Source organism: Miscanthus floridulus, chromosome 10, assembly GCF_019320115.1.
Source record: "Miscanthus floridulus cultivar M001 chromosome 10, ASM1932011v1, whole genome shotgun sequence".
In the NCBI taxonomy this organism is placed as follows: domain Eukaryota; kingdom Viridiplantae; phylum Streptophyta; class Magnoliopsida; order Poales; family Poaceae; genus Miscanthus; species Miscanthus floridulus.
Window position 1 is genome coordinate 67076108 of NC_089589.1, and position 25066 is coordinate 67101173.

The following is a 25066-nucleotide window of genomic DNA, read 5'->3' on the forward strand; positions in this document are numbered from 1 at the left end:
GTGCTAACAAATTTCTCAAATTAAACTTTTTTTTTCCACAACGGTAAAGATCGAATTTCATTACCAGAGTAACGAAATTACAGAGAGTATCAGGTTTGAGCCATAACGAACAGTCATGAGTTGATTTACCGCAACCTATTCATGCTTACGGTCACAGAGGGAACATACGCATGAATACCGACCATCAGAACTATGATAGATGTAACTACCCAACGACAGTCCAGAACGGCAAATTACAAGACAAAAGCGACATTCTGAACTAAGCAGAGTCTATCAAAAAAGGCTCGCAGCGCTCCTGCACTGCTCGAGTGCCAGACGCTGTGGTTCATCCAGCTTATGGAACCAGCTGGTGTTCCTCCTGAGCCCAGCTCTGGACGTTCTGCCTGTGAAAGAAGATAGCTGCCGTCTTCACCGCTTCAGCTCCTTGAACGGCTTGATGGTTCCACTCCTCTGTTAACAGACCTGCCCAGTAAGTGAGAAAAGAGCAAATCATACACACAATCTCAGTAGGAGATTTGACTCTTTTATTTTCAAAACACAGCATTTCGTGAGCGCCAGATTGCCCAACAAACAGCAGCCAAGCCCACAGTATGCATTACAGCCCCTTGAGGTAAAATCTTATCGATCCAAGACCAAAACTGATCCAAATTGGAAGGTCTGCAATCAGCCCCCAGCGAAAAAGCCAGAAGGCTCCAAATGTATTTAGCAGTCATACATTCAAAGCAAAAAGGCTGTGAACCAATTTTTTGATCTAAGTCTGTCCTCACAATCAAAAGGGTTGTGATCAGACATGTATCTTGGTATCTTCCTTAAATTGCACAGAGGGAACTCAGCTTCCCAATCACCAGAGACTAGCACCCTATCCAACTTCTCTAGTGTGGGGTTCTCTCTATTGTTACTCCATGTATACTTTCCCCCCATTTAAAGGAATCTCTCTGAGCTCATAAAGTTGATGATGAGATTAAAGAGTGAAGAAAAATTATTCTCAACAAATTTCTTGTTCTTATCAGAACTATACCTCAAAATATTAAAATCTCCCCCCATCAACAAAGGGTACTTTGCCTTGAAGCAAAAATTTGACAGTTCAGACAAGAAACTTTCTCTAGACTCATCATGAGCAGGGCCATAAACATTGGCCAGAGTTCACTTCTTCTTTAGGTTTTTATCAAACACATCAGCTGTAATAACATATTCTCCATTTTCAAAATTTTCAATATCAAATCTATCTTTTTTAATCCCACTTAGCATGCCACCAGACTTGCCCTTTGAGGGAGTCCAGTGCCAACTGAACTCCTTGGCATTGTCAATTTTCCTAAAGAATTTTTCAGAGTAGGACTTTTTCATAGTCTCCTGGATGCCAATAAAATCAACCTTATGGTCCCATATAAGCTCTTTAATGTAGGAGCTTAGACCCTTCTTTGCCACCCCCCCTACAGTTCCATATAATTCCTATCATTTGAAAACTTTCTTGATGGTGTTCCTATCTCTGAGATTGAATCTAGGGCTAACCTTGGATTCATCTCTTTCTTGTTTGCAAGGGCCCACAGCAGGGTGACCCTTGTTCCCTCTGCCTTTTCTTTTATACTTTTTGGAAGATCTACTCTTCCTAGCACTAGGAACGACCACACAGGGGTCCTCCTCAGAATCATCAGATCCCCAATTTAGCATATTTTGATCTTCTAAGGGAAGAGGCTCTTCCTCCAGACTACTTACTGGGTCAGATGTCATATTTGTATGTTCATTAAGTTTCATTCTAGCATTTTCCAGGTCCTTAAGAACATCAATTTTCTCATATGAAAGAGACTCGGTATGACTCCCCATTTGAGACGCAAGAGAAATAATTTGCATATTAGACAGAACTGCAAAGGAGTTCTGGTCATGAGATTCCATACCTTCAACCTCCATGGCTGTGGTTTTGTTGTTCTGAGCTTGCTCCACCACCTTTGCTTGAGATGTTCCATTGTCCCTCAGCCTCTTGCTTTGCCTCACTTGTTGCCACACTGATCACCCATCTTGATTGATGCTTTGTTCTTTCTCCAATGCTTGAGCTGAACTATTGTCTTGCTGTTCCCAAACATTCACCCTTTCCTGATTCTTAGCACCTTCACTGTCTTTGTCATTCTGAATCACTTCTTCCACTTGCTCCCCCTCATGTGATGGCGCCACCATGTCTGCCTTAGCTATCACCATTTCTTCATCCCTCTTGTCATGGGTTCTGCCATTCTCAATCTCCAACTCAGTAACTTCAGACTCCCGACCGTCTTCATCTTGGATGAGATCCCAGTCAATATCTTGACTAGACAGATCAACCTCAGGCGCGCCCTGACTCCCCTTGGCTGGACTTATAGAAACAGCTCTATCTTGAACACTTTCACCCTCCTTGTTTTCTTGTATAGTTGTATTGTATGCAACCCTTTACTAGATTTAGTACCAATCATATAATCCTCCAGCTGAAAGATTTTAGTCTTGCCACAATCATGCAGAGCATTCTTAGCTTCTATAGTTTTGAGTGGATCAAATTTAGAATTTTCCAGATTGGAGCCATATTCATTAATCACTGCATGAGCATCCTCATTCACAATTATGGTACTGAGCATCCTGATCTCCACATTGTCAAATGATCCAAACCTCAACTGCTCTGAACCAGGCTGAACAAGATCTCCCATTAAGAGTGCTTCATCCTCACTGTCCTCATCTACACTTTCCAGCTGCACATTCTCTTTCTGTTGAGATACATTACTATCAACTTGCTTTCCTTTAACTACTCCACTAGACTTGCTTGTACCAGCTTCAAACGACTGAGCAGAGCTCTTGGCAGGATCCATTTTTTGTTTCTTAGGATATGGGAGATCATCTAGAGGCTTGTTTTTGTCATTTCTAATCCATGTATTACCAGCAGGGTTGGTGAAGCCATCTTGTGGAACCTCTCTCTGGAAAAAATAATCATAAAAGTTGAAATCAAGCAAACCATCAACTGATGCAGGCACCTTGGTGACATCAATCTTGACTCTCACGTAGTCATTCTTGTTCAGATTTTCCACATCTACCTCCAGTGGTAAACCCACCTTGGATGCCACCATACATACATTGGAGTATGACCTCTTCTCATATGGAATGTTACTAATTCTGAACCAAGCCACATCCAGGGCCCCCTTAGAGCCAGTTGCTGGGTTCCATTTCTCAACCTTACAGACAACATCAGGCATAGACCTCATCCTCAGTTCAGTAAAATGGGCTAGATCATCAATGGTCTACGCATTGGGAAATCTCATCTGATATTTGCCTTCCCCAATTCTCTTGGCAAACCAGTGCCAGGTAGAATTTGGACCAGCCTTAAGTCTAATGGGTTTTTTTAATCATACCATTACAATTTTGCAAGTTTGGAGATACGCCATTACAATTCGTCTATTTGGAGAAGTGCCATTATAATTCTGTCTCTCCTTCATCCATGCCATTTTATACGTATCCCACGTACATAGGCCCACTATCAGGCACATATAGGTATAGAAAATACGTATGGACGTGAAGCCCCGCCTCCTCCGTTAGAACAAACCCGCTCGCGGCGGCCTGCGCGTGAGCGGCGGCGCTCGCCCGCAGCTGCTGGCAGCCGGATGTGCGGAGCCGTAGCCTCGTTCCACTGGCAGTCAAGCCGCACGGTCGGCGCAACCGCGTCCTTCGCGGCAGCTGTCATCTGTGGCTACCTCGCCGCGGTGGTCGTCCTGCCCCGCATCCCACCGCTCCCTCCGTCGGCGCTCTGTGCGGCATCTGCCGCCCACAACGCGGCCCTACTAGCGCTCTCTATCGCCTTGGCCGCCGGGTGCGCGCTCTCCACGCCGCTGTCTTCTATTCTGGGCGCGCGTGTTCTACCTTTCCAAGCTGTACGACCTCGGCGACACGCTGCTTATCCTGCTCGCCATGTGCTACCTCTGGCTCGCCACGCACTAGTCCCTGATGCCCATCGTGTTCCTAACCAACGCTGTGGCGGCGGCCATCGGCACGCGCTTCTTCCCAGACTCGCACGACCTCTGCGAGTGCCACGCATCTTCCCCGTCGCGCTCGTACACCTTCACATGCTTGTTGCTGCTGTTTGCAGCAGGCCAGGGCAACGCTGTAGTGCCTGAACTTAGTAAGCTAGAAAAAACAAAGTGACACTAGAAAAATGATGTCCAGTCCAAAGCTTAAGCCATCGAAAGTCCGGAACCACGGAAGCAATGAACAGTGAGATCATTGCACTGGTTGCCGGACGTTCCACGCACTTACCGTGAGCAGCAACTGGCCAATCTCATAAGATACGAACGCATCGATGCAGGCGTATTGGACCTGCTCCACGGACAGGCGCCGCGCGTCCCACTTGCTCATGGTCACCGACTTGGACTTGTTGATGAGCACGCCCATGACCTCGCGGGTGAGCGTCTTCAGCAACGCAGTCCAGAGCTCGGGCTGGGCGAGCGCCTCCGCCGCGACAGTCCCGGCCTGATGCCCATCGCGGTCGTCACTGGCGCCGCGGCGGCGTCCATCGGCACAGGCTTCTTCCCGGACTCAGCACGACCTCTGCGTAGGCCGCCGCGGGCGTTCGTCGCAAACTCCGCCTCGCGCGCTCGCCGCCACGTCGCTCGGGCACAGGCCACTGCGGGCGCTCGCCGTTGTTCCGCTCGCGCACAGGCCACCGTGCGCCAGCGCCGCCGTTCCGCCTCGCGCGTAGGCCGCTGCAGGCGAGCGCCGCCGCTACTCCTTGCGCGCTGGCCGCCGTGGGCAAGCGCCGCCGCTCCCCCTTGCGGGCTGACCGCCACGGGCGGGCTTCTTCTGACGGAAAGAAGCCGGGACATGACATTCGTACGCGTTTTCTGTATGTGTACATGACTGACAGTGGGTCCATATACGCTGGGGTGTAGAAAATGGTATGGATGAGGGCGAGACAGAATTATAATGGCACTTCTCCAAATAGACGAATTGTAATGGCATATCTCTAAACTTGCAAAATTGTAATGGTATGGTTCCAAAAAACCCAAGTCTAAACTCATTTTCAATTTGTCTGCCATTGGCCTGACAAGATGTTATAGTTATCAGAGCAGTAGACGACATATCCTTAATTCCCTCATCAGTTTTTGCACTTTCAATAACATGGAAACCTTGTCCATAGGCTCATAGCCCACAAAATGGTGAGATAAACTCCCAGGGCATTTTAGCAGAGCATACTCTCGACACATGACCTTCTTTGTTACATCTAGAGCATACAACAGGGTTAGGACATGCATTTGAAACATGACCTACCGAACCACACCTTTGACAGAACTGTTGTCTTTCTGGATGCTCTCTAGGAGCTTCTCTTTCCACTTTCTCACCACCCTGACCAGTTTGATCCTCACTCACAATGATCTGAGTAGAGTTATTGACAGAAGTTTCCACTTCAGCAGATTCTGTTTTCTAGCTAGGATTAGACTCCTCTTTCTGTTCTCCCTGTGGCACTGTAATCTGCTCCCTTGCTTGATTCACCACACCCCTGTTTTCACCACGCCCCCAGTTGCCTTGGAACCTTCCGCCGCCGCCGTGGCCACCCCCACGAGGAGCCCATCCCCGGTTCCCTTGCCAACCTCCATAGCGACCGCGATTACCATAGCCAGAATTGAACCTCCCGGGGTAAAACGTACAACTATCCATAGCCCTACTAGGCTGCGGAGGAGCCTGCAGGACCTACACAAACGATCTAGTGTCACCGCCTAGAGTCGACTAATTTGTTCTCTCCGGATAAGCACCACGAAGGGGAGCAATCTCCGGCAGAGAGGAACGCGCATCCACCACCTTCCGCACAGAGATCACCCCACAAACCCCAACCTCAGAACTATGCTTCCAGATATGAAGCCGCGCGCCCAAATCGGTACCTCGTGCGGCAGCTGAACTTTCCTCTCCTCTCGCCCCACGAATCTAGAGGATTCGCTAGGGTTTCCGCCTTCACCAGAGGAGACGGAGGGAATAGAGTGGAGATGAAGGGTTGGCGAGGATTTGGGGTCCTTATTCGATACGGAACTATGGTCTACGACCCTACCACCTGGTCGCCATGGCCCAGAGGACAGCGACTGCAGAGGAGTCGAGTCATGGACCGTGTCCGTGGAGGGCGAAGCCGATTCACCTCCGTGCTGCGCGCACGAACCAGCCACTATAGCCTGAGCCCGCCGCTTGGACTCGCCCCGTTCGCATGGTGTACCCACACTCGAAGGTGTGCCGCTCCCGTCGCCATGGCCCGAGTCGCCCGGGTCGAGAGGAAAGAGACGAGCCATCCTCAATCGTATCCGTGCTCATTTGCCCAACCTTCTCAAATTAAACTGTTGAGAGTTGTTCAATCTTTCACCAAACTGTTACAACTAACACCTCTAGCACTTTTTTGATCTTCTGTGGTGCATTCATTGGTGATTAATAGTTTTCAAGTTTATGGTGACATATTGGCATGTTTAATTTTTTGTTTCAGCCATCAAAATGGACATTCAGCTCTTACACTATCCTAAAGACTGCTGAACAGGCACCAAGGTAAATTACTACTTTCTTGAGATTACAAAAATATTAAATAAATAGATTATTATAAAGCTGGTAATTTGTTTTAATAATAGAAATAGTTTGAATTAAGAAATCTCTTTAAGGGCATGCGCGATAGATGCTTAAAGAGGGATAATGATGAAGCGCATTACTGGAATCTCAGTATCCAATTTAAGGGCATGCACAAGGCAATAGATGCTTAATAAAGAGAGATAATGATGAAGCACCACTACAAGAATCTGCGCATCCAATGGGGAAAACAATTTTATTTATGCTTTTAGACAAGACCAATGTTTTCAAGGCCTCGCCTAATAACAGATCCTTGGTATCCCTGTTGCCATGCCAAAAAAGTGGGCAGGAGGGATTGAAGGAGGGAAAAGATAGGAAGAACAAGAGGGAGGTCAACCATCAAGGACAAGCAGCCACTGCAGGCACCATCCTTCCTCCCACCTTATTCTTTCCTCTTTTTGTCTTCCACCACTTGGCTCGCCTTATAATCACTTCGGCACACAGTTTTTAGGACCGGACCGGAGATCAAACTGGTGAGGCTGTCGGTTCACTGGTCCAACCGTTAGGAACCGGTTGAACCGCCGATTCAATTGTTTTGGACCGGATGAATTGGACTGCCCAAAAATACTTTGAACCGGTACAACATAATGATATACAACATATAATTAGCAACATATAGTTGGTCACCTATATACCGATAAGATGATAAAAACACAATTATATAACCAACTTCCAACAAATCTAGCCACAAGTCCACAAATTTTTTGGTATTATAGAGTTTTTTATAGGATATGCCAAAACATACCCATAGAAACATAGTATATGGAACACTTATTAATTAGTACAAAAAGGAAAAAGTCCATTTTTGGCCTTCCATGTTAGACGCTGAATTCTCACTCTTAGTAGTAGGAGAATTCTTACTCTCATCGAGAGAGGATGACACTAGGAGTTGGGGCAATTTTCTTGTCTATTTCTTACACAAGCTCACACAAATGCCATACCAACCTGAGGGGTTGGGGTTGCATATTTATAGGCTGCTAGCCAGCCAAGCATATGCCAAGATGCTAGTCTAAGATGCTAGTCTAAGATGCTGATATGCTGTCTTAGCTAAGATGCTGTCCTCTAGTCTAAGATGCTGTCCTCTAAGATGCTGTCCTCTAGTCTAAGATGCTGTCCTAAAAACAGAAAAACAGCCACAAGGACCATGTGAGCAGCACAGCCCCACAAAGACCAACCACACATGAGACTTATCCATCATTCTCCCCCTAAGTCTTGTGCGTCGTCTTGTGGGAGAGTTGAACCATCCCGGTCCTGGAGCAGAGCTCAAGGAACTTGATCCTCCCAAGGGGCTTGGTGAGCAGGTTCGCAAGCTGGTCCTTGGTGTTGATGTAGCTCGCCTTGATGCTCCCTTCCTCCAAACAGCCTCGGATGAAGTGGTACCTCACCCGGATGTGCTTGCTGCGTTCGTGGAACACGGGGTTCTTTGCCAGGGCCAGGGCGGACTTGCTGTCCACCCTGAGCTCCACCGCTCTAGTGTCTCTGCCGAGGAGATCACCAAGCAGTCGAGCGAGCCAGAGCGCCTGAGTCGAAGCGGTGGAGGCCGCTATGTACTCGGCCTCGCAGCTGGACAGGGCCACCACCTGCTGCTTGACCGACTGCCAGCTAACGAGGCACTTGCCGAGGAAGAAGAGGATCCCGCTCGTGCTCTTGCTGGTGTCGATGTCGCCGGCGTGGTCGCTGTCGCTGTACCCGACGAAGTGTGCCGCCCCAGGGCACCTCGGGTAGTAGAGGCCGTGGTCGAGAGTCCCCGCAACGTAGCGGATGATCCTCTTCACAGCCTGCTGGTGCTCCGTCGTCGGTCGCTGCATGAACCGACTAACGTAGCCGACGGAGAATGCCAAGTCCGGCCGTGTGTGGGCGAGGTAGCGAAGGCTCCCCACAAGACGCCGGTACTGCGTAGCGTCCACCTCCGTCGTGCTGTCGCGGCTCAGCTTCAGCCTCTCCTCCATCGGAGTGAGAGCTGGGTTGCAGTCGGTGAGCCCAGCTAGCTCAGCGACGCGCTTGGCGTAGGCGGTCTGTCGAAGCGTGATCCCAGAGTCATCCTGGTACACCTCGATTCCTAGGTAGAAGGAGAGAGGCCCTAGGTCACTCATCTGGAAGGTGGCCTTCATCTCTTCCTTGAATGCCGCCACCTCCGCATCCTTGGTGCCGGTGATCACCAAGTCGTCGACGTAGACACCCACCAGCAGGGCATTACCTCCATTGCCCCGTCGGTAGATGGCCGCCTCGTGCGGGCTTTGCTCGAAGCCCATCCCCTTTAGCGTGGAATCCAACTTGGCATTCCACGCCCTCGGTGCCTGCCGCAAGCCATAGAGGGCCTTGCGCAGGCGGAGTACCTTGCCCTCCTTGCCGGGGATCGCAAATCCCGGGGGCTGGTGCACATAGACCTCCTCCTTCAAGTCGCCGTTAAGGAACGCCGACTTGACGTCCATGTGATGAACACGCCAGCCCTCTTGGGCAGCTAGCGCAAGGAGTCGCACGGACTCCATCCGTGCCACGGGAGCAAAGGTGTCGTCGAAGTCGACCCCCTCCTGCTGCACGAAGCCTCGTGCCACCAAGCGAGCCTTGTGCTTGACGATGGCACCGGCTTCATCCCTCTTCAGCTTGTACACCCACTTAAGGGTGATCGCGCGATGACCACGAGGAAGGTCAGCAAGCTCCCAGGTGCGGTTCTCAACCGCATCCATCTCCAACTGCATCGCGGCGCGACATGCCGCGTGTCTCTCGGCCTCTGCGAACGACCGAGGCTCGCCGTCGTCACACGCAAGGTGCAACTGCGCCTCCAGGTCGTGAGGCACCGGTCTCGGCACCGGCTGGTCGCCGAGAAGGTTCTCCATCGTACGGTACCGCAACGGCTCGCCGTCATGGTACGCGTCGACGCGCTCCTCGTCGTGAGAGAGCGGAGTAGCGAGCTCAACCGGGCCGTGCTCGACACGAGCTGGTGGTGGAGTAGACGTGCCCGGAGTGGTGCCTGTCGGTGCTGGAGTGCGTGGCGTTGCCGGCTGTGGTGGAGCCGGCGAAGAACTCATCGCAGCCGAGGTCCTGGCTGGAGAGCGTGGTGCTGTCGGAGTAGCAGGCGCCGGGGTCGGTGGAGGCTCGGGGACTGGGGTAGACGCGCTTGCCGAAGAAGAGCCGCCTACTCCCCCAGCTCCCTCGAAGTGGACGTACTCGATAGAGAAGTCGTCGTACGTCGGAGCCGAGCTGTCGTCCACCGCCTTGTCCCATGCCCATCCTCGCCCTTCGTCGAACACAACGTCGCACGCCGTGTGCACACGCTGTGTCTTCGGGTCGAGGATGCGGTAGGCCTTCGAGCCCTCCGCGTAGCCGATGAACACTCCCGGAGTGCTCCTGTCGTCGAGCTTGCTGATGTGGCCAAGCTCCTTGGCGAACGCGAGGCAGCCGAAGCCGTAAGTGGGAGACCGCCGGCTTGCGCCCATGCCAAGCCTCGTACGGCGTCCTGCCGTCGAGCGCCTTGGTAGGCGAGCGGTTGAGGATGTAGACGGCCGTCACCACCGCCTCTCCCCAGAAGACAGCCGGCATCCCCCTTTGCTTGAGGAGGGCCCGAGCCATCCCCACAATCGTCTGGTTGCGCCGCTCGACGACGCCGTTCTGCTGCGGGCTGTACGGCGCGGAGTAGTGGCGCTGAATGCCCTCGTCAGCGCAGTACGACGCGAATTCAGCCGCCGTGAATTCGCCGCCGTTGTCGGTGCGCAGCACGCGCAGCTTGCGGCCGCACTCCGCCTCCGCAGCAGCCTGCGCGCGCCTGATGGCGTCCGCAGCCTCTCCCTTGCTGCCGAGGACCATCACCCACATGTAGCGGGAGAGGTCGTCGACGAGCAGCAGGAAGTAGCGTCGTCCTCCCGGTGTGGCCGGTGTCACCGGGCCACACAAGTCCCCGTGCACAAGCTCGAGCCTCTCGTTGGCTCGAAAGCTAGCCCGCTGTGGAAAGGGGAGTCGCCTCTGCTTCGTCAACACGCAGACGTCGCAGAGCTGCTCCACATGGTCGAGGCACGGCAGGCCTCGCACCATCTCCGTGGCACTGAGCCGCTTCAGGGCCTCAAAGTGAAGGTGCCCGAAACGCTCGTGCCACTGCCACGCCTCGTCGTCTCGACGAGCAGCGAGACAGAGGGGTTGTGCCACCTGCACGTTAAGGACGTAGAGTCGATTTGCGCTTCTGGATACCTTGGCAAGAAGGCGACGACGACGATCCCAAATCCTTATGACTCCGTCCTCAACCACCACGCGCGAACCGTTCTCATCCAGCTGTCCCAAGCTGATGATGGAGTTCTTCAACGCGGGGATGTAGTAGACTCCGGTGAGCAGCCTGTGCTCACCAGACACGGTGGTGAAGATGACAAAGCCGACGCCCTTGATCTCTACGCCGGAGGCATCCCCAAACTTGACGGAGCCTCGGACGCTAGGGTCAAGCTCGGTGAAGAACTCCCGTCGACCGGTCATGTGATGGGTGGCGCCGGTGTCGAGGCACCACCCGTCAGTCTTGTCGTTGCCGGAGCTGTCGCCGAGGAGGGCGTGTGCTTTTGGCTCGTCAAGGTGGAGGAGAGCCGCTGCGGCCGGTGCCGCTGGAGGTAGCTCGATGCTGGCATGTGCCATGAACAGAGCCGGCTCCTCCTCCGCCTGTGCGACGTGGGCCTGGCCGCGTCGTGGCTGTCGACAGTCCTTGGCCCAATGGCCAAGCCGGCCGCAGTTGCGGCAGGTGTCGTCTCGTGCCGGCTTGTGCCTGCCGGCGGCGCCGCCCTGTGCACCTCCGCGGGCATCACCCTCGGCACGTCCTCGCGCCCCGGCCTGGGCGTCCGTGCGAGGCTTGCCACGCTTGCGGCCGCCTGTCGCGGAAAAAGGCTCCCCTTCCTCCGATCTCCTTGGCTGGCAAGCCACTGCTCCCAAGTGAGAAGGAGCTTCCCGCCAGTGGTGATGGGCCCCGAGAGGGACTGTGGCTCATCGCTGTCGACGACCTTGAGGCGACCTATCGCCTCCTCGATCGACATCGTGGAGAGATCCAGCAGAGACTCGATCGAGCGAGCCATCTGCTTGTACTTCTCGGGGACGCAGCGGAAGAGCTTTTCGACAGCTCTCTCCTCGCCGTAGGTGTCGTCGCCGAACTGCACCATCTTCTGCAACAGAGTGTTGAGACGGAGAGTAAAGTCATCAACGTCCTCATCTGGCTTGAAGGCCAGGTTCTCCCACTCCTTGCGAAGTGCCTGCAGTGTGGACTTGCGGGCGCGGTCGCTGCCGATGCGTGCCGCAGCGATGGCGTCCCAAGCCTCCTTGGCAGTCCGCTTGCTGGTAAGCGAGAACTGCATCTCGGGCGGGACTGCAGCGATGAGAGCATCCAGCGCCTGTCGATCTAGGTCGTAGTCGACGTCGCCATACCGGACTGCCTCCCACATGTGCCGCACCTGGAGCTTTACCCTCATCACCGCAGCCCACTCGACGTAGTTGGTCTTGGTGAGGGTAGGCCACCCACCGCCGGGACCGACGTCCCTGACAATAGCCTGGAGCCCGTGGTAACCACGGTACCGATCCGGGGAGAGAGAGCCACGATGCCTGTGAAGGCCGCGCTCTCCATCGACCCGTCCGCCACCGTTGCCGTGCGCGCCTCCTCCAGGAGCACCGCCGCCGTGCGCGCCTCCTCCAGGAGCGCCGCCAGCGCGTCTGCGCCTGTCTGGGCTGCCGCCGCGCTCGTGGGCGTGCGCGGCTGCCCCAGGAGCGCCACCGCCGTGTGCGCCTCCTCCAGGAGCGCCGCCAGCACGTCCGCGCCTGTCTGGGCTGCCGCCACGGTCGTGGGCGTGCGCGGCTGCCCACTGCGCCGCCCGCGCTCGCGCTGCCTCCCTCTCTAGCATCTCGAGGTCCGCGTCGGCGGTGTCGTCAGCGGAAATGGAGCTGCCGATGCTGCCACGCACAGCCTCGACCTCCGCTGCCGCCGCACGCGCTGCATTCGCCGCCGCCGCTGCTTCCGCCTCCGCTCTGGCTGCTGCCAGCTCCGCCGCTGCCAGCCTCGACGCCCTTGCCGCCGCTGCAGCGGTCTCTGTCGCCGCTCGCTCGCGTTCCTCTGCCGCGGCAAGTTCGGCCTCCTGCCGACGCCGCGTGCTCGAGGCGACCGAGCGCTGAGACTGCCCCGCGGACATGACGCGCTACCGGGGGCTGCTGCGTGGGGAGAGGGCTGCTTCAGACGAGCTGGGAGAGGAGTGAACAGGAGCGGCCGGAGGAGCTGCTGCTGCCAACAGCTGGGGCTGTTGTGGGGCTGGGAGAGAAGATGAGCAAGAGATGCTCAGGCTACAGGATAATACGGCTCTGATACCAGTTGTTAGACGCTGAATTCTCACTCTTGGTAGTAGGAGAATTCTTACTCTCATCGAGAGAGGATGACACTAGGAGTTGGGGCAATTTTCTTGTCTATTTCTCACATAAGCTCACACAAATGCCATACCAACCTGAGGGGTTGGGTTACATATTTATAGGCTGCTAGCCAGCCAAGCATAAGCCAAGATGCTAGTCTAAGATGCTGATATGCTGTCCTAGCTAAGATGCTGTCCTCTAGTCTAAGATGCTGTTCTCTAAGATGCTGTCCTCTAGTCTAAGATGCTGTCCTAAAAACAGAAAAACAGCCACAAGGACCATGTGAGCAGCACAACCCCACAAAAACCAACCACACATGAGACTTATCCATCATTCCAACTATGGCTGCAGTTTGTTTCTAGCCCTCTAACTCGAAAACCAGACACGCGCAGTCCTTTAACTCCCAAAACCATTTAAAATTGGCCCTTGCGCCCATTCGACCGCAGGTTCCGCATAGTAAACCCGCCATGACCCCGCCTGTTAGGCCTTTCCCTCTCACCGCCAGGTTGGGACCACCTGTCATCCCCCTCCCTCTCTTCGTGGGCCCTGCCTGTCAGGCCTTTCCCCAACCTCCCCGCCACACGTCGTTGCCACCACGGCGGCCAGCACAGGCAGCGCTAGCCATGGCTGCTGCTGCTCCTGCTGCTCGCGCCATGGCTCGTTGCTCGCCCGCGCGGGCCCTGCGTCCTGCTCGCCGCTCGCCTGCGCCGTCGTGATGCCCTGCTCGCTGCTCGCCCGTGCGGCGCCGACACCCCGCTCGCCACTCGCCTGTGCCGCCGCGGTGCCTTGCTCGCTGGTCACCGCAGAGAGCAGAGGAGAGGAGGCGGCGGAGGCAGATGGAAGAGGGCGCAGCGAAACTGAGGCAGAGGGAGATGGCCAGTGATTTCTCGCCGTCGGCGAGGAATCCAGCGAAACCGAGGGCACCGGCGTGCTCCTCGTGACGAGCCGCACCTAAAGGTGCCTAGGGTTTAACCCCTACCGAGCTCTAACTAGGGCGGCGGCGTGCATGGCGGACGGCGACGAGGGCCCGACGGCGCTCCAGCGAAATCTGACCATGGCAGGCGCGGCTAAGCTCGGTACGAGCTTCTAGGGTTCGTGGGGAAGACGAGGGAAGGAAGAAAAGGGAGTGAGTGATGGATAGATAAGTCTCATGTGTGGCTGGTCTTTGTGGGGCTGTGCTGCTCACATGGTCTTTGTGGCTGTTTTTCTGTTTTTAGGACAGCATCTTAGACTAGAGGACGGCATCTTAGCTAGGACAGCATATTAGCATCTTAGACTAGCATCTTGGACTAGCATCTTGGCATATGCTTGGCTGGCTAGTAGCCTATAAGTATGTAACCCCAACCTCTCAGGTTGGTATGGCATTTGTATGAGTTTGTGTGAGAAATAGACAAGAAAATTGCCCCAACTCCTAGTGTCATCCTCTCTTGATGAGAGTAAGAATTCTCCTACTACCAAGAGTGAGAATTCAGCGACTAACAACTGGTATCAGAGACGTATTATCCTGTAGCCTGAGCATCTCTTGCTCATCTTCCCTCCCAGCCACACAACAGCCCCAGCTGCGAGCAGCTGCTCCGGCCACTCCTGCTCACTCCTCCCCCGCGCGTCTGAAGCAGCCCTCTTCCCACGCAGCAGCCCCCCGGTAGCACGTCATGTCCGCAGAGCAGTCTCAGCGCTCGGTCGCCTCGAGCACTCGGCGTCGGCAGGAGGCCGAACTTGCCGCGGCAGAGGAACGCGAGCGAGCGGTGGCAGAGACCGCTGCGGCGGCGGCAAGGGCGTCGAGGCTGGCAGCGGCGGAGGTAGCGGCGGCGGCGAATGCAGCGCGTGCGGCGGAGGTCGAGGCTTTGCGCGGCAGCATCGGCAGCTCCATCTCCGCTGACGACACCGCCGACGCGGACCTCGAGCTGCTAGAGAGGGAGGCAGCGCGAGCGCGGGCGGCGCAGTGGGCAGCCGCACACGTCCACGAGCGTGGCGGCAGCCCAGACAGGCGCGGACGCGCTGGCGGCGCTCCTGGGGTAGCCGCGCACGCCCACGAGCGCGGCGGCAGCCCAGACAGGCGCGGACGCGTCGGCGGCGCTCCTGGAGGAGGCGCGCACGGCGGCGGTGCTCCTGGAGGAGGCGCGCACGGCGACGGTGCTCCTGGAGGATGCGCGCACGGCAACGGTGGCGGACGGGTCGATGGAGAGCGCGGCCTTCACAGGCAGCGTGGCTCTCTCTCCCCGGATCGGTACCGTGGTTACCACGGGCTCCAGGCTGTTGTCAGGGACGTCGGTCCCGGCGGTGGGTGGCCTACCCTCACCAAGACCAACTACGTCAAGTGGGCTGCGGTGATGAGGGTAAAGCTCCAGGTGCGGCACATGTGGGAGCAGTCCGATATGGCGACGTCGACTACGACCTAGATCGACGGGCGCTGGATGCCCTCATCGCTGCAGTCCCGCCCGAGATGCAGTTCTCGCTTACCAACAAGCGGACTGCCAAGGAGGCTTGGGATGCCATCGCTGCGGCACGCATCGGCAGCGACCGCGCTCGCAAGTCCACACTGCAGGCACTTCGCAAGGAGTGGGAGAACCTGGCCTTCAAGCTAGGTGAGGACGTTGATGACTTTGCTCTCCGTCTCAACACTCTGTTGCAGAAGATGGTGTAGTTCGGCGACGACACCTACGGCGAGGAGAGAGCTGTCGAAAAGCTCTTCCGCTGCGTCCCCGAGAAGTACAAGCAGATGGCTCGCTCGATCGAGTCCCTGCTGGATCTCTCCACGATGTCGTTCGAGGAGGCGATAGGTCGCCTCAAGGTCGTCGACAGCGATGAGCCACAGTCCCTCTCGGGGCCCATCACCACTGGCGGGAAGCTCCTTCTCACTCGGGAGCAGTGGCTTGCCAGCCAAGGTGACCAGAAGAAGGGGGAGCCTTCTTCCGCGACAGGCGGCCGCAAGCGTGGCAAGCCATGCAAGGCGCGCAGAGACGCCCAGGCCGGGGCGCGAGGACGTGCCGAGGGTGATGCCCGCGGAGGCGCCCAGGGCGGCGCCGCCGGCAGGCACAAGCCGGCACGGGACGACGCCTGCCGCAACTGCGGCCAGCTCGGCCATTGGGCCAAGGACTGCCGACAGCAACGACGCGGCCAGGCCCACGTCGCACAGGCGGAGGAGGAGGAGCCAGCTCTGTTCATGGCACATGCAAGCATTGAGCTACCTCCAGCGGCACCGGCCGCAGCAGCTCCTCCACCTCGACGAGCCAAAAGCACACGCCCTCCTCGGCGACAGCTCCGGCAACGACAAGACTGACGGATGGTGTCTCGACACCGGCGCCACCCATCACATGACCGGTCGACGGGAGTTCTTCACCGAGCTTGACTCTAGCGTCCGAGGCTCCGTCAAGTTTGGGGATGCCTCTGGCGTGGAGATCAAGGGCGTCGGCTCCGTCATCTTCACCACCGTGTCTGGTGAGCACAGGCTGCTCACCGGAGTCTACTACATCCCCGCGTTGAAGAACTACATCCCAGCGTTGAAGAACTCCATCATCAGCTTGGGACAGCTGGATGAGAACGGTTCGCGCGTGGTGGTTGAGGACGGAGTCATGAGGATTTGGGATCGTCGTCGTCGCCTTCTTGCCAAGGTATCCAGAAGCGCAAATTGACTCTACGTCCTTAACGTGCAGGTGGCACAACCCCTCTGTCTCGCTGCTCGTCGGGACGACGAGGCGTGGCAGTGGCACGAGCGTTTCGGGCACCTTCACTTTGAGGCCCTGAAGCGGCTCAGTGCCACGGAGATGGTGCGAGGCCTGCCGTGCCTCGACCATGTGGAGCAGCTCTGCGACGTCTGCGTGTTGACGAAGCAGAGGCGACTCCCCTTTCCACAGCGGGCTAGCTTTCGAGCTAAGGAGAGGCTCGAGCTTGTGCACGGGGACTTGTGTGGCCCGGTGACACCGGCCACACCGGGAGGACGATGCTACTTCCTGCTGCTCGTCGACGACCTCTCCTGCTACATGTGGGTGATGGTCCTCGGCAGCAAGGGAGAGGCTGCTGCGGAGGCAGAGTGCGGCCGCAAGCTGCGCGTGCTGCGCACCGACAACGGCGGCGAATTCACGGCGGCTAAATTCGCGTCGTACTGCGCTGACGAGGGTATTCAGTGCCACTACTCCGCGCCGTACAGCCCGCAGCAGAACGGCGTCGTCGAGCGGCGCAACCAGACGGTTGTGGGGATGGCTCGGGCCCTCCTCAAGCAGAGGGGGATGCCGGCTTTCTTCTGGGGAGAGGCGGTGGTGACGGCCGTCTACATCCTCAACCGCTCGCCTACCAAGGCGCTCGACGGCAGGACGCCGTACGAGGCTTGGCATGGGCGCAAGCCGGTGGTCTCCCACTTGCGGGTCTTCGGCTGCCTCGCGTTCGCCAAGGAGCTTGGCCACATCAGCAAGCTCGACGACAGGAGCACTCCGGGAGTGTTCATCGGCTACGCGGAAGGCTCGAAGGCCTACCGCATCCTTGACCCGAAGACACCGTGTGTGCGCACGGCGCGCGACGTTGTGTTCGACGAAGGGCGAGGATGGGCGTGGGACAAGGCGGTGGACGATGGCTCGGCTCCGACGTACGACGACTTCACTGTCGAGTGCGTCCACTTCGAGGGAGCTGGAGGAGTAGGCAGCTCTTCTTCGGCGAGCGCGTCTACTCCAGTCCCCGAGCCTCCACCGACCCCGGCGCCTGCTACTCCGATAGCACCACGCTCTCCAGCCAGGACCTCGGCTGCGATGAGTTCTTCGCCGGCTCCACCACAGCCGACAACGCCACGCACTCCAGCATCGACAGGCACCTCTCCAGGCACGTCTACTCCAGCTCGTGTCGAGCACAGCCCGGTTGAGCTCCGCTCTCTCACGACAAGGAGCGCATCGACGCGTACCACGACGGCGAGCCATTGCGGTACCGTACGATGGAGAATCTTCTCGGCGACCAGCCGGTGCCGGGACCGGTGCCTCACGACCTGGAGGCGCAGTTGCACCTTGCGTGTGACGATGGCGAGCCTCGGTCGTATGCAGAGGCCGAGAGACGCAGCATGGCGCGCCGCGATGCAGTTGGAGATGGATGCGGTTGAGAAGAACCGCACCTGGGAGCTTGCTGACCTTCCTCGTGGTCACCGCGCGATCACTCTTAAATGGGTGTACAAGCTGAAGAGGGATGAAGCCGGCGCCATCGTCAAGCACAAGGCTCGCTTGGTGGCATGAGGTTTCGTGCAGCAGGAGGGGGTCGACTTCGACGACGCCTTTGCTCCCGTGGCACGGATGGAGTCCGTGCGACTCCTTGCGCTAGCTGCCCTGGAGGGCTGGCGTGTTCATCACATGGACGTCAAGTCGGCATTCCTTAACGGCGACTTGAAGGAGGAGGTCTACGTGCACCAGCCGCCGGGATTTGCGATCCCCGGCAAGGAGGGCAAGGTACTCCGCCTGCGCAAGGCCCTCTATGGCTTGCGGCAGGCACCGGGGGCGTGGAATGCCAAGTTGGATTCCATGCTAAAGGGGATGGGCTTCGAGCAAAGCCCGCACGAGGCGGCCATCTACCGACGGGGCAATGGAGGAAATGCCCTGCTGGTGGGTGTCTACGTCGACGACTTGGTGATCACCGGCACCAAGGATGCGGAGGTGGCGGCATCAAGGAAGAGATGAAGGCCACCTTCCAGATGAGTGACCTGGGGCCTCTCTCCTTCAGGTGCACCAGGATGACTCTGGGATCACGCTTCGACAGACCGCCTACGCCAAGCGCGTCGTTGAGCTAGCTGGGCTCACCGACTGCAACCCAGCTCTCACCCCGATGGAAGAGAGGCTGAAGCTGAGCCGCAACAGCACGACGGAGGAGGTGGACGCTACGCAGTACCGGCGTCTTGTGGGGAGCCTTCGCTACCTCGCTCACACACGGCCGGACTTGGCATTCTCCGTCGACTACGTTAGTCGGTTCATGCAGCGACCGACGACGGAGCACCAGCAGGCTGTGAAGAGGATCATCCGCTACGTTGCGGGGACTCGACCACGGCCTCTACTACCCGAGGTGACCTGGGGCGGCACACTTCGTCGGGTACAGCGACAGCGACCATGCCGGCGACATCGACACCAGCAAGAGCACGAGCGGGATCCTCTTCTTCCTCGGCAAGTGCCTCGTTAGCTAGCAGTCGGTCAAGCAGCAGGTGGTGGCCCTGTCCAGCTGCGAGGCCGAGTACATAGCGGCCTCCACCGCTTCGACTCAGGCGCTCTGGCTCGCTCGACTGCTTGGTGATCTCCTCGGTAGAGACACTAGAGCGGTGAAGCTCAGGGTGGACAGCAAGTCCGCTCTGGCCCTGGCAAAGAACCCCGTGTTCCACGAACGCAGCAAGCACATCCGGGTGAGGTACCACTTCATCCGAGGCTGTTTGGAGGAAGGGAGCATCAAGGCGAGCTACATCAACACCAAGGACTAGCTTGCGGACCTGCTCACCAAGCCCCTTGGGAGGATCAAGTTCCTTGAGCTCTGCTCCAGGACCGGGATGGTTCAACTCTCCCACACGACGACGCACACGACTTAGGGGGAGAATGATGGATAAGTCTCATGTGTGGCTGGTCTTTGTGGGGTTGTGCTGCTCACATGGTCCTTGTGGCTGTTTTTCTGTTTTTAGGACAGCATCTTAGACTAGAGGACAGCATCTTAGCTAGGACAACATATTAGCATCTTAGACTAGCATCTTGGCATATGCTTGGCTGGCTAGCAGCCTATAAGTATGTAACCCCAACCCCTCAGGTTGGTATGGCATTTGTATGAGTTTGTGTGAGAAATAGACAAGAAAATTGCCCCAACTCCTAGTGTCATCCTCTCTTGATGAGAGTAAGAATTCTCCTCCTACCAGGAGTGAGAATTCAACGACTAACAGTGAGAGCTCCGGTGATAGCCGGCCACGGAAAGCTCGAAGTCCGGCGAGCCCCGGTCATGGCGGGTGGCGGCGGAAGTGGCCAATAGGCCCTCACCTAGGCTCGATCGACGCTGCAAGTGGGTGGAGATGGTGGCGCGAAGCAAGGCGGAGCTACTCGCGTGCTGGCTCAGGCAATGGCGCGGCTGCGGTGGCGCACAAGCTCGGCGGAGCTCCTCGGCGTCGCTGCAGCTTGGTTTCTCCGCGGCGAGTGCGAACGCGAGCAGGGCGAGGCAATGCGGGCGAGAGAGAGGACACGGCCGCGACGCGGCGGTCATGCTACTCCCCCCCCCCCCCCGCCCTCCATTGTCGTCCTGTCGCGGCCGCCTGAAGAAGAATGCGAGCACCTCACGGAGACAGGAGGCGAGCTCGGGGACCCTCTCCAACTCCCAGTGCTTGGGCACCTCGACGTACCTCGCCTGCCTCCGCGCGTACAGGAAGACGCCAGCGAGCAGCGCGAGGAAGAACGCCCGCCGGCAAGTAGCGCGAGGAAGAATGCCCCAACAGCGGCAGCGACGGCAGCCTGAAGGAAGCGGTGGGGTTGCTTTGCCTTCCATGGCGAAGCTCCAGCCCAGGACGTGGCTGCGCGGGCGAGCAGCGAGCAGGGCACCGCGGCGGCGCAGGCGAGTGGCGAGCGGGGTATCGGCGCCACGCGGGCGAGCAGTGAGCACGACATCGCGGCGGCGCAGGCGAGCAGCGAGCCATGGCGCGAGCAGCAGGAGCAGCAGCCGTGGCGCGAGTAGCAGCAGCAGCCATGGCTAGCACTGCCTATGCTAGCCGCCGTGGTGGCAACGACGTGTGGCGGGGAGGTTGGGGAAAGGCCTGACATGCGGGGCCCGCGAAGAGAGGGAGGGGGATGACAGGTGGTCCCAACCTGGCGGTGAGAGGGAAAGGCCTGACGGGTGGGGTCGTGGTGGGTTTACTGTGTGGAAACCGCGGTCGAATGGGCGCGAGGGCCAATTTTAAACAGTTTTGAGAGTTAAGGTACTGCGTGTGTCTGGTTTTCGAGTTAGAGGGCTAGAAACAAACTGCAGCCATAGTTGGAGGGCCAAAAATGGACTTTTTCCATACAAAAAATATCTAAATAGTAATTCAAATATTCATTATTGTAAAACAATCTCAAATGCTAAAATAGAGTTTACCATTGTAAAGAGCTCGTTGAGATAGTCAAAATGGATATATCATTTGTTTAATTTAGAGATCATATAAAAAAGTTATGAAAATTTGAAATTCAAAAGGCAACACACATGAGCTGACGTTAGCAATACAAAAGTCAACAGCACATGCAGAGGCAAGGTATGCGCACTGTACAGGCTCCAAGCACACACAGCGGCAGCAGCACTCATGCGGGCCCAGTGGCAGCTGCACAGGCGGGCACCAGGAGGCAACGCAAGGGAGCACACACGCCACCAATCCAGAGCCGGACGGTTTGACATGGAACTGGCCCGTTCGCCGGTTCAGTAAAAAACTGGACGGTTCAACCGGTTTTTACCAGTTTGATTGCATGGACGGTCTTTTAAGTGAACCGAACCGCTGCAGTCTCTGGTTCGGTCTTTTACCGGTCGTCCGACCGGTCCTAATAACTATGCTTCGGCATCGCCTCGGCGGTTAGAAGGGGGTGGGTCACCATGCATCACCTTTACCACCTTAAGAACACTGGACAAGACGAAGTCTATATAAGCTTCCACTTGCCTCTGTGCTAATCATAGTTGAAATGGTAAACTTCCACTGCTAATCACAGTAGGAGCACCTCACTAATTGTTCCCGTGTATGGCTTGGTCTGGGCATCAAATGCCTCGTCATGCTACTATTCTTATGTGAGAACATCCACATCCACTGAGTTCCACAATGGCAAAAATTGGGAGGATCCATCTGTTGTGCATGACCTAACAGATCTATCCCTACTGGAACAGTCTCAAAGAAGTTTCCGAATTCTTACAAATTTTTGTGCTTGCAGAACCCCATCATTTGCGGATCAGTTAATAGAAGCTGACAATGGTCTTGGCGAAGTAATGAAACCACCTGAAAAATCTTTCTGGGCTAAATATGTGAGTAACTGCACTAAATATCTTCTGTATTTTGTTCAATATCTTCGTGTTTGTGTGTGTGTATGCATGTTCCTTCAGTCTGACTTGTTTGTTTTGCAGTGGATGTACATCATTCCGCTTGGTCTTATTGTCATGAATGCTGTTACGGCAGCGGCCAACATACCAGAGGAAGCTGCAGGGCAGGGCCAACCTGGAGCAGAACGGGCACCTGCTGCTGCTGCCGCGAGGAGAAGATGATGGCTGCCTCTATGTTTTCCCATACCGTAGGTATTATCATCCGTTTAACTATCGTCACATTGTTTTCTATTTTTTTGGGTATGGTGTCAATATTACCTTGACTGCATCATCTGTGGTACTGCATGATGATGCCATCTTTTGCTTGTGTTGAAACACGTAGCGTATGCATATCCAAGATGAATTGATGTGGTTCCTATACATCTATAGCCATTTTTGGTCACTAGTTTGCCATTGGAGGAGACCATAAACTTTAGGACCTGAAGCCGGTCCACACATCATTTGCAGTGATGACTTCATACTTGATGCTGTAGCAAAAACACTTATTAATTTCAGCTGTTGAATTTCCTACTGATAATTCATGCTTTCATTCCTTGTTCATGCTGAGAATTTATTCTTTGTTTTAGTAAATAAATTATTAGTTTTTGGAATGATGAGCTTGCTTCTAGCTTCTATCTAATTTGAAGCCTTGTGACTTTCAGATTCCTGGGTAATGGTAGGAGATTGAACCTGTCTACCTGGCCAGAAGAACTGGAGCTGTACTTACACGACTGATACAATAGTGTGCGCTGATGGGCTTTCTTTCTTTTCACTGGCTGTATTGAGCTGCTCTGTTATAGCAGAATCACCTTCAATGGTGTGGTTAAACACATTTGTTGTTGAGAAACTACGATCAATCTTTAACACAGTTCGATTATATGTTTTGATATTAAGTAGTTTGATATATGAAATTTGAATGCTGGATGCAATGTTAGACCACCCTTATTTTGTAATAACGTAAGTTGTTAACGTGGCCAATATTCATGTTGTTTGAAAACAAAAGCTACTAAAGATGGAGAAGCCACATTGGAGTGGCTTTACTTGCACAGGTAAAAAATGGATTCAGCTGCCTGCGGAGTTGTTTGGTAGGGTTTTTGCTCGAGCTGCGTGAGATGCTGAAGCTACTCAGCAGTCATGCCAAAAGGCCCTTAGGCCCTGTTTTGTTTTCATAAGTCAGGTGACTTATTAAGTCAGGTGACTGAAAACCAGTGACTTATAAGTCATGCCTGTTTGGTTGTAGATGACTTATAAGCTCATTAAAAGTATAGGCCCCACGCGAAAAAGGGTGACTTATAAGTTTTAAGCAGGGGTGAACCAACTTAAAACTTATAAGCAGGGGTGACTTAAGTTGGTGGTGTTTGCAAAATAAGTTACTTATTTCACTTTTTAACTTATAAGTAGGTGAAAACCAAACAGGCCCTTAAGGCTTCACAACACAGGGTGTCTTTGAAACAGATACTTTAGTAGTAGGCCAAGACAAAAAAACTTCTGAAGGTTTTGGATGTGCAACTCATGGTTGATTTATGAATACGCAAGGCATTGGATTGGTTCACCTTTGGGGGTTATCTTTTATATTCATTACCCCTTAATTTAGATTCTCGGTAGGAATATAGGGTTTTGTTCGGTTGTTCCTCTCACTGTCACCCATGGCTCCATTTTTCAGCATTGATGCCAACTCCTTTCTCTTATGGCTTCTCATTAGCACCAATACATATACATGCTCTTATGCACAACTATGAGAGACGGTTTTTGAACATGAAATTAATAAAAAGTGCTAGAGCAATCATCCAATTAAGAGTGATTTCTCAACAAGGACAAACCACAATGAAATCTTTCACAGTAAGTGAAAGTTGACCAACAATGTCATTGCCATTACAACTAATAGTTCAGGTCAATATTCAAAGCATAAAGTGATAGCAAACTCTATGTTCCAACACAAAATAATCAAAATTATGAAAGATGCTACAAATATTGCACACCATGAATAGTTTTTTTTTGAGAATATGAATAGTTGTTATTGGATAGATCAACAAACTGTTCCATTCCTGCAAAATAAAAGCATAACGAGAATTGAGTCCATGTGACTACATGTCTAAATAGATAAATACACATGGAAAGATGATAGGAAAGAATACTATAGTATGTGTCTTTTTCCTGATAAATAAACTAACGATATTCAAACATGCCAAAGTATAAGTAGGATCACTATTTCTCAAGTTCATCACATTAAAACAATTTGTTTTAAAAAATACATCCATAGTTATGTAAAACACAAATCATGGAATTCAAACCACCAGTTCATAACAATGGTAAGCCAAAACATCTATATTTTTTTTGAAAAATTAAAACATCTATATTAATCAGCATGGATGGTTGTTCTATTAATCCAGGACCCATGCTACAGATATGTAGCCATCCAACTTACATGATCTGTGTATATACTCAATATTTTACATGGGACCATGCCTGCTGTATCCAAAAGTGCTTTTTATATTCATGCTAGCATGTACTATGCAAGCATAGATAAATCTAGGAAAATTTCACCTAGTGAGCCAAATAGCAACTTATTATTGAGAACTGTCAGTATAGATGTTTTGCAATCTCACATAAAAGAAATTCAGTGCTAAACAGAAGAAAACATCAAGCACTAGGTACTGAAAATGTAGTTTGACTGTGAGCTTAACATGATTACAGAACTAGGATACATGGTTGTATTTTCTCTATTGAGCGCATACTTTCATGTAGATATAGGATCCATGCACGTTTATATGAAATTTCATTCCAGCAACGGCATGAGGAGGTAGATAATACAGTAATATAGTGCTAATTAACCTAAGGCATGTGATACATGGTTTAATAACTCAGGCCTAAAGTAGTATTATAACCCAATAGTCATGACAAATTGCAGACATAAATGGAAAAGGGATTATCTTTCTCAAAAAAAGGATGCATTACAAGTATTAAATTTAGAACTTGAGCAACAAAAAATCTTATTGCCTACTGCATCCACTCCTCGAGCCTTACAACTGATGTTGGAAAGATCATAAAGGTAGCAACCAACTTATGAAATAATTTCAATGTGAGGCGAACTTACCGA

General features: G+C 54.1%; 1 protein-coding gene across 3 annotated transcripts in view; it reads left to right on the forward strand.

The window, feature by feature from the left end:
- The window catches only part of LOC136486701 (uncharacterized), a 33458-nt gene extending 10550 nt beyond the window's left edge, over positions 1–22908 (forward strand). For 2 of the 3 annotated variants that reach the window (XM_066483661.1, XM_066483659.1), the window contains 4 exons: positions 6464–6522; positions 21825–21915; positions 22015–22182; positions 22632–22908. In XM_066483661.1, the coding sequence (XP_066339758.1) occupies positions 6464–6522; positions 21825–21915; positions 22015–22152 (288 nt within the window). In that variant the 3' untranslated portion in view covers positions 22153–22182; positions 22632–22908. The remainder of the gene's footprint in view (positions 1–6463; positions 6523–21824; positions 21916–22014; positions 22183–22631) is intronic. The other variant, XM_066483660.1, reaches the window with a different exon arrangement.
- The last annotated feature ends 2158 nt before the right edge of the window (positions 22909–25066 follow it).